This window comes from Anomaloglossus baeobatrachus, chromosome 5 (genome assembly GCF_048569485.1).
Source record: "Anomaloglossus baeobatrachus isolate aAnoBae1 chromosome 5, aAnoBae1.hap1, whole genome shotgun sequence".
Classification (NCBI taxonomy): domain Eukaryota; kingdom Metazoa; phylum Chordata; class Amphibia; order Anura; family Aromobatidae; genus Anomaloglossus; species Anomaloglossus baeobatrachus.
Window position 1 is genome coordinate 597,005,577 of NC_134357.1, and position 12,862 is coordinate 597,018,438.

Below are 12,862 nucleotides of genomic sequence, written 5' to 3' on the forward strand. Positions count from 1 at the left end.
ACCCGCTGGGTAGGAGACCTGTACCGATGGCTGCCAGCGGCCTCCCCGCAGAGCGGCCCTGGCCACCGGCGAGTACAGGTCGCCTACAGACACATCATGCAATAACGTTCTACAAGAGGAGCAGCATCGGAGGAGAAGCCGAGGAGCCTCCCATCACAGGCGACTGTACAAACCTTGCAGCGGCCCGGCAGCTGGCAATTAATAAGAAGTCGGAAGATTTTCTCTGGTTTTATTATATAATGCGCAGGTGAACAATACAGAGGTGAGAGGACATTAGATACAATGACGTTACTGCCCTCACCAACCACAGTTGGGGACCAGGAGTCCAACAGCCCCAGAGGAGCTGTGAAGGCGAAACCTTACATACAGCAAAGTAATGGGACAGGACTTGCCTTGTGGAGGTATTGGGCGCCTCCTTCACAATTTAACGAACCAAATTTACTATACGCCACTTCTAAAAACCTAGATGGGAAAGAAGCCATACAGTATAAATTGTAACATCATCAGGAAAGTGTCCGCTCAAGTCCCTGAACTCTCCCTCCCCGAAATAAAAAAACAAAAAACCCCTCCCCAGTGTAAAAGAAATGTCCGACAGTTCCTGGTATCGGGGGAGAGATGGAGCGCGGCTATGTACACAGCACAAGGTGAGAAAGGATTAATCTCCAAACCTATTTATAGTGCAGCACGGTCAGTAGCGGCCGCCTGGAGACATGACAGGAGGTCGCATTCCCATCAGTGGTCGAGGGGGTCCACCTTGGTATTGTGGGACCATAGGTGGCGCTTGTCCAAATGGAGGCATTGCCCCAGGGTGAAATCCAGGCATGCCCTGGTGCGGACTGCCATACTGGCCTGGGGAGAGAAGAAGGAGAAAGGTGTTACGAGATCTGACGAGCGATCGGCAGCCAAGATGGGAGATGACAGGCGTTTCTGACCCCAAACAGAGACTGTGTGCAGCCAGTATCAAGGTTGGGAATTTAGGGGAGACCACAAATGGGGTCCCTCGTTTGGGTCACAGAGTTGGAGTCCAAATCAAATCTGCACAGATATTAATGAATCAGACAATGAAACGTGTTCATCGTTTGAGCAGGAGACTTCTGACTCTTGTATTAAAAAACGTGATTATACAATATTCAACTTCGACCTTGGAGCAAGAACAAGGAGTGAACATCCCACATCTCACATCCCTGATTTCAGCTGGTGAGAAAACCATGATCAATTTCTCTCAGTATATCATGAATACGTCTTTGGTCATTGTTCATTTTGGCTTTGTTATCTCCGTTAACATCTTACCGTACACAGCTTAGAATCATATTATGGCGTCTGTGCGATGGTCACATAGACACACAGATAATTATGCAACGACATCTATATTTTGATTATTTACATACACAGATAATCTTATTACATCTGGACAAACGGCCTATAGCCCAGGCTACCTTCACACCAGTACATACACAAGCAAAAAAGATCAACCCTAGCGTCCAGACACCTTCCATCATGAATGCGAATAACGCTGCACTGCTGACTTACCGAAGACCAGCAGCAGTGCACTACACTGTCCTGAACTCACCATGAGGGGGCATAGCATGCCTCATGCCAGGCTGCTGAGGTGGGATGCCAGGTTGTGGTGCCATCATAGCGCCTAGAGGGTTTGCAAGACTCCCCATGGGGGCCTGGCCTGGCCGAGGCAGGTTACGCTGGTATTTCGGAAGCTGGGCACGTTTCTCTTCCTGAAAAACGGCAACAAAAACAAACAGATACAGGACTCGATTAGAGTAAGCTAAGCATGTAACACTGAAGACATAAGAATGAATGCTGGTAGCAGAGGACATGGCTCCTAGAGATGTGCGGGCGAGTCAGCCACTTACCAGTGAAATATCCTCATCTGGATGGATCAACTTACTAGTAGCACTAGTAGTACTCAGGGTAGCGGGCTTACTTGTTATGGAAGCAGCCGGTTTAGCAGCAGTGCTATTTGTGGTGCTAGTGGTAGACATGGTTGATTGGGTGTAAGCGGGAAACGTTGGTTTAGGAAGTTCAGCTGTGGTATTGGTTGCACTGTTCAAGGGCTTAAAGTCTGTGCCCACAGGTCCGGCCACTGTTGCTGGTGCCTGAAGGGAGAACGTTAGACGCTGTTACTTTAATGACTAAAAGATTAAGGCCGTACAACAAAGAGCGAAGAACAGAGCAAAGTCGCATCACTCACACCAGCGAGAGTGTAAGCTACAAGACTAGGGTAAAGATGGAGGCAAGATGAGCATTCACCAGTATGTGCTGTAACCGGCACATGCGGGAGACCCCTCATCACCCCCGATCATAACCAGACGTTACACATGCTCAGAACGCCCACACCCTGGAGAGTCCTCATCACCCCTGATCCACCGAGGACGACCATTACTGATCAGACAATACGCATGCTCAGAACATCCACACCAGTGAGTATCCTCATCACCCCCACTCCACCGAGTATGACCATTACTGATCAGACAATACGCATGCTCAGAACACCCAACATCACCCCCACTCCACCGAGGACGACCATTACTGATCAGACAATACGCATGCTCAGAACACCCAACATCACCCCCACTCCACCGAGGACGACCATTACTGATCAGACAATACGCATGCTCAGAACACCCAACATCACCCCCACTCCACCGAGGACGACCATTACTGATCAGACAATACGCATGCTCAGAACACCCACAACAGTGAGCATCCTCATCACCCCCACTCCACCGGGTATGACCATTACTGATCAGACAATACGTATGCTCAGAACACCCACACCCTGGAGAGTCCTCATCACCCCCGATCCACCGAGGACGACCATTACTGATCAGACAATACGCATGCTCAGAACACCCAACAACACCCCCACTCCACCGAGGACGACCATTACTGATCAGACAATACGTATGCTCAGAACACCCACACCCTGGAGAGTCCTCATCACCCCCGATCCACCGAGGACGACCATTACTGATCAGACAATACGCATGCTCAGAACACCCAACAACACCCCCACTCCACCGAGGACGACCATTACTGATCAGACAATACGCATGCTCAGAACACCCAACATCACCCCCACTCCACCGAGGACGACCATTACTGATCAGACAATACGCATGCTCAGAACACCCACAACAGTGAGCATCCTCATCACCCCCACTCCACCGAGTATGACCATTACTGATCAGACAATACGTATGCTCAGAACACCCACACCCTGGAGAGTCCTCATCACCCCCGATCCACCGAGGACGACCATTACTGATCAGACAATACGCATGCTCAGAACACCCACACCAGTGAGTATCCTCATCACCCCCACTCCACCGAGGACGACCATTACTGATCAGACAATACGCATGCTCAGAACACCCAACAACACCCCCACTCCACCGAGGACGACCATTACTGATCAGACAATACGCATGCTCAGAACACCCACACCAGTGAGCATCCTCATCACCCCCACTCCACCGAGTATGACCATTACTGATCACACAATACGTATGCTCAGAGTGTCCACACCAGTGAGCATCCTCTACCTCCGAGGACGACCATCATAACCAGACATTACGTATGCCCAGAACGTCCACACCCTGGAGAGTCCTCATCACCCCCGATCCAAAGGACGACCATTACTGATCAGACATTATGTATGCTCAGAAAACCCACACCAGTGAGCACCCTCCACCTCCGAGGACGACCATAATAACCATACATTACACATGCCCGGAATGTCCACACCAGTGAGCATCCTCCACCTCCGAGGATGACCATCATAATCAGACATTACACATGCTCAGAACATCCACACCCTTGAGAGTCTTCATCACCCCCGATCCACAGAGGATGACCATTACACACGCACAGGATTCCCACACCCTGGAGAGCCCTCCCATCACTCCCGATCCCGACCAGACTATTACACATGCCCAGAACGTCCACCCATCACTCCCGATCCACCGAGGACGACCATCACATGTGCACAGGACTCCAACACCCCCGATCCACCCAAGGTTGATCATCATAATCAGACATTACACATGCTCAGAACGCCCACACCCTGGAGCATCCTCAGAACAGCAGACCACCCTCCCTTATCTGCTTTATTACACTCCTTTCTGTATTCGACGCCACATGATGCTGACAATCCTTTTTGGGTTGACCAAAGTAGGCTATACCCAACTCTAGGGTAGAAGATTTGAGGGTTGTATGCTAGTGATGCACAGATCAGGGGGCACACATTCATGCACTAAGCCAACAACGCCCAAGAAATGCAATGCATGCATTAACCCTTTAGACCAGTGTAAGAAATTCACTATTTATTGTTTGCTATAATTCGTATAAATGTATATGTGGACAGAAGTCCAAAGGGTTAATATCTGAAGCAAAAACTACTAAATACTGCCATATCCTGCATACTTGTGCAGCACTAGGAAACAGAACTTTAGCAGGTGCAGAAAGGCTCTCTGAACTGGAAGATGACGGAGCTGAACTGGTGACGGGTGGTCCCATCTGTGGCACAAAGAGAGGAAGCATTGAGAAGAGACCGCAAGGCGACCGAGCCCCCAATATACAGACGATTGCCCCCTGCTGTCCCAACACACAGCCCAGAGGTGAACGAGCCCCCAATATTCAGACGATTGCCCCCTGCTGTCCCAACACACAGCCCAGAGGTGAACGAGCCCCCAATATACAGACGATTGATTTCCGCAGGACGACCACGAGCTGGCACACATAAAAGTGCTGGCGTTTATCCATCACTAGGAATATAATGTCTCAGCTCAGAAACGCTTACCTGCCCAGCGCTGGGGAATAGTGGCTTGGGCACAGATGGCACGGCGGAGGCAGATGTACTGGGAGATGGAAGTCTGCCAACACCAGGAGCGGAGAGGGGCTGAGCCTGTGTGACAGCTGGGATACCTGGACGAGGACCCACCGGTGGCAGCACACCTTAAAGGGAAACGCAGAGCATCATGGAGGGTATAATACATGTGTCCCTGGCTGCTCACATCTGTCAGACAACACACCTGGAGGTAATCCGGCCAACATGGGGGGGATGCCAGGCGCATGGTGATGCATCATGCTGCCCATCGGTAACATCCTGAAAGAAAAAGGAAAAAAGTGAGAAGCCTCAAACCTTGGAGAACGGCTGCAAAACAACAAAAATAAGATGCCTCAGATACTGACCCATGTGGCATTCCAGGCATAACCGGGGGAATCCCAGGCATCATGGTTGGCACAGTGGGCAATAGATTAGGCATTCCTGAAAGAGACGGGTTATATGATAGTGGACTCATGTGACGACATGACTGTCAGTGCCTAGCATGGGTTAAGTTTCTTAAAATTCAGCCAGCCATGATGATAGTTTGTTTATAGACGGGGGGATAAGCCCCTCATTGTTTCTACAAAACTCTTAAGGCCCCGTCACACACAATGAGATGGTTGCCGAGTCACAGTTTTGGTGACGCAGCAGCGATCTCGTGTGACACCTACCAGCGATCAGGCCCCTGATGTGAGATCGCCGGTCGCTGCCGTATGGTCCGGACCATTTTCTTCAAAGGCGATGTCCTGCTGGGCAGGACACATCGCTGTGTTTGACGCCTACCAACAACCTCCTAACAGGGTCCCGCCGCAGCCGAGATCGTTATACAGGTCGCTCATCATTACTACATCGTTGGTAAGGTCTGACTGGGTGACATCTCACCAGCGATCCTTATCAGGTCGCATCGTTGTCGGGATCGCTGGCGAGTCGTCGTGTGTGACTGAGCCTTTAGGAGTCTAGGGTTACAGTTCTTGTGGACTCGTGTAATTGCCTTGGCCAGTGAAGGTCAGATACCCAGACAAATCAATTGTGTGAACCTCCATTGTATTACTATGTGAATTGCTAGATGTGATGTAACTTAGCTGTCTCTCCCTCGTCTCTGGATATTTGTATACGGCTTGAAATCTAGGCAATAAGAGCCCAGTCTTTTCCACCAATTATGAAGACCACAATGGTCTGAATGGAGAGCTCAGGGGTATAAGAAGGACTGTCCATTGCCCGGGTAGACTCTTGCTACATGATACAATCTAGGACCTGCGGATCAGATTGGCAAGCCATAACTAAACCTGCATTATAACACTACATGGGCTTCAGCATTGAATGCAAGGATTCGGCTGAGATACCAAAGACTACCTAAGGAAGGAATCCAGCTTGGGACAATTTGGTCACCTGTTACAGACTTTGCAGACTTCAGCCAGCTTCCTAAATCTGGCGTTATTCCATTCTCGGTGGGTGCCTGGTGAAAGCGGGGTGCTGCTGGATTGGAGTAAGTAGCTGTGAGGTAAATCCTGGGATATGAAGAGGAATTATGACTAGAAGTCATAATTGCTCTCATCACTCCCTGGCAGTGCCCCCCCCCCCTCCCTTCTTGTTCTCAAATGTCCAGCATCTGTGAAGGTGTCACATCCCACTTACACCTCCAACAGCCATCTCCTCTGATATGGAGATGAGATGATGTGAGGACAATGGACCCAGGATGACTCCCTGCCGTCACCCTGTAACAAGAGTTGTATCTCATTAGCAAGGCTTGGAAGTAGCCAGACAGAACGACTCCAGTAAAAAATGGTTCATATCTCGCAAGCCATATCTCCGATAAATATGGCAACCATAAAAATGGTGTTTGCGCAGGCGGACGATGCTGGCACACCTTTTTTATGGAAGGGGGAGCTTGGGAAATACCCCAGGCGTGATATCAGCCATATGGGAACTCGTAGACAGGTCATGAGTCCCCTCGTTCTGTAGCTAAATTCATAACTGTCACAATGAGAGCATTGGCGTCTGCCTACGACGCTCCCAGGCAAAGTTATGGCCAATATCCCCTTTGCTGGATAATTCTGATCCATGCAGGGGGAGTGGCAGTGCTTCCCTGTGAGGTCACTAAGGTAGGAGGGGACCTGGATCTGCCCAGGTTGATAACCCTACTTCGGCCATTTTCCAGTGTTCTTCTGCTCGGGGGCCTGGTTGGGAAACATCTGTGAGGAAGAATCCTAGAAACCTGGTCTACAGCGCCCCCCTGTGGCCAGACACACAAGGTAACTGATGTAATTGTATACCTGTTTGTAACCCATGCTTTATCTGTAACTGTACTCTGACCTATGTATATTCTGTAGATTCCCTATTGTATATATTGTAGTTCTAGTGTGCTTTAGGCTGATTAAATTATATAATTAATCTTGGGCTGTTCTGTTATCTCGATCTTGAATCCCACGTCTGTGTGTTCGGCTAATAGTTACCGTGAAGCGGTTGGTGGCAGCGAGTTGTGCCAAGGATTATTGTGGGGAGGCCAGTGAGATTCGGGAAGATATTATATATTCCGCCCGCGGAGGTCGGGGGAATATATACCCTACTCTCACCGGGGACCCTTCAATAATCGGCATAAGTAGTATAGCGGCCTCCTTGCTTATTGTCGGGCAATTCCATAATTGGCCTGACTATAAGAGGGGCGCTAGAGAGCGCGTCACGTGCTCTGTCTGTCGGTCGGGAGGTATAAAGGAGGGGTGACCCCCACTTGTTACCCCCCGATTGTGACGTACTGGTAGCCAGCGCGGGGGATTTCTGAGTGACCCCCCCGGTGGTTTGTGACATATTGGTGGCAAGCGGTGGGATCGAGATAATAGTGTGTGTGAGTGTGAGACCCATACTCCCAGACACTAAAGACTGCCTGCAGCAGCTGTGGCTGCTGGGGTCTTCAGACTAGCTCAACACTAGAGTGTCAGAGTGCAGATACTGTAAGGTGTGTGGAGGCATCAGGTGTCAGTTCTGTGTCAGTGACCAAAAGTCTGCAAGAATGGCTGATGGCACCAGGAGCAGAGCTATGCAACTGGCCAATGCTAAAGCAGGAGCCGAAGAGAGGGAGGACGGTGCTGTGGGCAGTAATGAGGAGGTTGCCCACGAGTCCTCCAGGAGCTCGACGCCAGAAAACAGCTCCGCAGAGGACATTGCACAACCGGGCACTGCTGGACAAGAGGAGGAGCAGCTCACCCAAGGGTCCTCAACGAGCCAGATGCCAGCCCTCCGCTCTGCAATGGACAGTGAATCACCAGGCTCCGCAGCGGGCCGCAGATCACCACGTGCCATTCCACCGAGCCTGGGAGGCTCGGATAGCCTTCTTCAAATGGCTATGGCCCTTCTCCAGGCTGGAGACCAGGAGGGCTACAAGGGACTCCTGGCAGAGCACAGGGCAGAGCGGCAGGCAGCGCGTGATGCTGAGGCTGCGGAGCGGCAAGCAGTGCGTGAGGCTGCGGAGCGGCAAGCAGCGCGTGAAGAGCGAGAGCGAGAGCGACAGGCAGAGCGTGACTACCAGCTGCAGCTAGCTCAGCTCCGGCCCTCATCAGCCACACGTGACCTTCAAGACACCAAACTTCCAAAGGTCCGTGTTGAGGACTTCCCAGTGCTGGAGAAGGATGGAGACTTGAACTCTTTCTTGACTGCTTTTGAACGGACTTGCTTGCAGCACCATCTGGACAAGGACCAGTGGGCCAAATACCTGACCCCCCGTTTAAGGGGTAAGGCCCTGGATGTCCTTGGGGACTTGCCTGCTGAGGCAGATCAGGGCTACGACACCATCAAGCGGGCCCTGATCCAACAGTACAACCTCACTCCAGAGTCCTACCGCAAGAAGTTCCGGAGCCTACAGAAGGGACCAAAGGACTCCTGGGCTGACCACAGGCGGGCACTTGCCCGAGCTGCCGACCACTGGACCCAAGGCCTGCAGCTTTCCACCGGACCGGAGATCCTGGACTTGTTCATCACGGAGCAACTCTTGTGGAACTGCCCTGAGGATCTCCGCCAGTTCATCCGAGACCAGAAGCCAAAGGGGTCCACGGCTACAGCTGCCCTTGCCGATGACTACACCAACAACCGGGCCCCTGAGGCCAGGAGAGCGGCCACCAGCAGCACCTGGAGAGGGGGTAAGATGAATTCTGCGACTGCCCCACCTGCCCCTAGACTGCAGGGGGTGTCCCCCTCAACTCCCCTCTCCAGGCCCGTGGCGGAACCAAGACGGTGCCACCAGTGCAACCTACCTGGACACTTCAAGGCCATGTGCCCTCAGCGTCCCAAGGCCCCGGCTCCGTCCCCGTCCCAAGGGCCGCCCAAGGTGTATTGTGTGGGTGGGGGTGGTGGTAGGTCCCTGGACAGCTTCCAACCTGTCACCGTCGGCCAGTCTGTGACCATAGGACTGCGAGACAGCGCCTCGGAGGTGACTCTGGTGCGGCCTGAGATGGTGTCCCCCCAAGACTTGATCCCTGGAAAAACCCTCGCTGTCTCCGGGATTGGAGGCATTGACCCGGCGCTGCCTGTTGCTGACATTTATGTGGACTGGGGCGCAGGGCGAGGGGTGAGGGAGGTGGGGGTAACTGATCGGATCCCTGCAAACGTGCTACTTGGGACAGATTTGGGGCAAATAACCTCCCAGTTTGGCCCCGCCCCAAAGGCTGAACCTTCAGCCAGTGCTGACGTGCCTCTGGACAATGTTAATGTGTTATCTATGAATGATGTAAGGGAGGAGGGAGTGAACTCTGATATTTCTGCTTGCATAGACGCCATAGACACACACTCAGCTGCAGCTGTGACAGGGGAGGGGGTCAGAGAAAGGTGTGACCATGCCTCTACAAGTAACCAGCCTGTGAGCTGGGATCTGTTGCCCTCTGCAGGGATAAGCAGAGAGCAGGGTGCTGCAGGGGGAGGACCAGTGTGTGGGGTGGGGGCTACCACAGCAAATGTGGGGTCCCCAGAGATTTCACAGCGGGGTTCTGTTGCTGCAGAGGGGGAACAGGCAGGTGAGATTGGGGCCGGTCCAGGAGCGGAAGTGCTCCCAGGTAAGATCTCGGTGCAGGGTTCCCCCACAACCGGGGTGTCAGGAAGCCAGGTAGGTCTGCCTGAACCGGCGACTTGGTCAGGAACGGAGGAGGAGCAGGCACGACCCACGGTCGCAGCGGCTGTGGCCGCTGTCACCCGCAGTGGGAGTGCTGGAAGCCAAGGGGCCTCCCGGAGGTCCGATAGCTCTTCCCCTTCTGACCAAGTGGCAGCCGAGTCAGGTGGAGGCCAGGACACAGGTCCCGGGGTACTGACCGAAGATGTGACAGTCTCGTCGATTCTGGCCACATCTAGTCAGGGGTTTCAGGCAGCGTTAGAAGCTGACGACAGCCTGAAAGCTCTAAAGGAGCAGGCGGCACAGCCTCCCTCGGACTCGGACCCGGAGCGAGTGGTCTGGGACCAAGGACGGCTGTACCGGGCCACGGTCCAGCAGGGTTCACCGGAGGCGTGGCCCAGGGACCGACAGTTGGTGGTACCCTATCCGTTCCGGACGGAGTTGTTGCGGATCGCACATGAGATTCCGATGGCCGGACACCTAGGGATCGCTAAGACCAAGGCCAGGTTAAACCAGCATTTCTACTGGCCAAAAATGGGGGCCGATGTGGCTGCCTACTGCCGTTCGTGTGAAACCTGTCAGAGAGTGGGGAAGGCGGGGCCACACCCCAAAGCCCCACTAGTATCTCTGCCAATCATCGATGAGCCTTTCAGGAGGGTGGCTGTGGATCTGGTCGGCCCGCTGGCCATCCCCAGCAGCTCCGGGAAACGCTTCATACTGACGGTAGTTGACTATGCCACCCGGTACCCAGAAGCAGTGGCCTTGTCGTCCATTCGGGCTGACAAGGTGGCCACCGCATTGCTGGAGATTTTCTCCCGAGTGGGTTTTCCCCAGGAAATGCTCACTGACCGGGGGACCCAATTCATGTCCCAGCTGATGGAGGCCCTCTGTAAGCAAGTCCAGGTGCGACATCTGGTGGCCAGCCCGTACCATCCACAGACTAATGGCCTGTGCGAGCGGTTCAATGGCACCTTAAAGCAGATGCTTAAGATGTTGGTCGACTCCCATGGGCGTGACTGGGAGCGGTATCTCCCACACCTGTTATTTGCTTACCGGGAGGTTCCACAGGCCTCAACAGGATTCTCACCGTTTGAGCTCCTGTACGGGCGACGTGTGCGGGGCCCCCTGGCTCTGGTGAAAGAGGCTTGGGAAGGGGATTTGGCCACCCCTGGAGTGTCGGTTATCGAGTATGTCATGCGCTTCCGGGACAAAATGCAGGACTTGACGCAACTGGTACACGACAATATGGCTCAAGCCCAGGCCGATCAGAAGCGTTGGTACGACCAGAACGCTTGTGAGAGGACCTACCAAGTGGGTCAAAAGGTGTGGGTACTGGTCCCCGTACCACAGGACAAGCTTCAGGCAGCCTGGGAAGGCCCATACCTCGTGTACCAGCAGCTCAACCCTGTAACGTACCTGGTCACCCTGGACCCCGCCCGTGGAAGGCGAAAGCCCTTCCATGTGAACATGATGAAGGCACATCATGAGCGGGAGGCATGTGCGCTCCCCGTGTGCAACCTGCCCGAGGAGGGAGAAGCGGAAACCCTCTTGGATATGCTAGCCCAGGTTAGGGCAGGCGGATCCATTGAGGATGTGGAGGTTGGCCACCAGCTCTTGGAGGACCAACGGTCCCAGCTGTGGGCCACCCTCCTCCCCTTCCGGGGGTTGTTTACCAACCAGCCCGGAAGGACTGACTTGGCTGTCCATCACGTGGACACTGGGGATCATCCCCCGATCCGGCGTTCAGCATATCGGGTCTCCCTGGAGGTGCAGCAACACATGCGCCAGGAGATTGACGAGATGCTGGAGCTGGGGGTGATCCAGGCATCCAACAGCGCTTGGGCCTCGCCTGTAGTCCTCGTCCCTAAGAAGGACCGAACCACTCGGTTCTGCGTGGACTACAGGGGGCTCAATGCTGTCACGGTCGCCGATGCGTACCCAATGCCACGCATCGATGACCTGCTCGATCAGTTGGCCGGGGCTCAGTACCTGACCATCATGGATCTGAGCCGGGGATATTGGCAGATCCCCCTGACTCGCAAGGCCAGGGAACGCTCTGCCTTTATTACCCCATTTGGACTGTACGAGTCCACGGTGATGCCATTCGGGATGAGGAATGCCCCTGCCACTTTCCAGCGGATGGTCAACACCCTGCTCAAGGGACTTGAAGGGTACGCGGCCGCGTACCTGGATGACATTGCCGTCTTCAGTCCCACCTGGGAGGACCACCTAGAGCATCTAGCACAGGTGCTCAGGCGGATCCACCGGGCAGGTTTGACCATCAAGCCGGGAAAGTGTCAGCTGGCCATGAGCGAGGTCCAGTACCTCGGTCACCGGGTAGGTGGGGGAACGCTGAAGCCCGAGCCTGAGAAAGTGGAGGCCATCGCATCCTGGCCCACCCCCAGGACGAAGAAGCAGGTGATGTCCTTCTTGGGGACCGCTGGGTACTATAGGAGGTTTGTTCCATGCTATAGTAGCCTGGCAAAGCCCTTGACGGACCTCACCAAGAAGAAGCTGCCCTCTGCAGTCGATTGGACAGTGGACTGCGAGACAGCCTTCCGGGCCCTAAAGGACGCCCTGTCCAGCCCGCCCGTGCTACAGGCAGCCGACTTCACGCGGCCGTTTGTAGTACAGACCGACGCCAGTGACTTCGGCCTCGGTGCGGTGCTCAGCCAGGTGGACTCTGCGAGCCAAGAGCACCCAGTCTTGTACCTGAGCAGGAAGCTGTTACCAAGGGAAGTGGCCTATTCCACGATGGAAAAGGAGTGCCTGGCCATAGTGTGGGCCCTGCAGTGTCTGCAACCCTATCTATACGGGCGCCACTTCATCGTGGAGACGGACCACAATCCCCTCAGCTGGTTGCACACCGTCTCTGGGACGAATGGGCGATTGTTGCGATGGAGCCTTGCGCTCCAGCAATACGACTT

The 12,862-nt window shown here is 53.9% G+C and overlaps 1 protein-coding gene across 1 annotated transcript; it reads right to left on the reverse strand.

The window, feature by feature from the left end:
• Positions 1 to 212: 212 nt before the first annotated feature.
• ZNF207 (zinc finger protein 207) lies at positions 213 to 5,286 on the reverse strand. The gene is made up of 7 exons (XM_075351514.1): positions 5,209 to 5,286; positions 5,049 to 5,122; positions 4,817 to 4,971; positions 4,441 to 4,533; positions 1,869 to 2,111; positions 1,571 to 1,730; positions 213 to 849 (listed from the first exon to the last, which is right to left on the reverse strand). The coding sequence occupies exons 1-7, from the start codon at positions 5,280 to 5,282 to the stop codon at positions 689 to 691; spliced, it is 960 nt and encodes a 319-aa protein (XP_075207629.1). The 5' UTR covers positions 5,283 to 5,286; the 3' UTR covers positions 213 to 688.
• Positions 5,287 to 12,862: the final 7,576 nt, after the last annotated feature.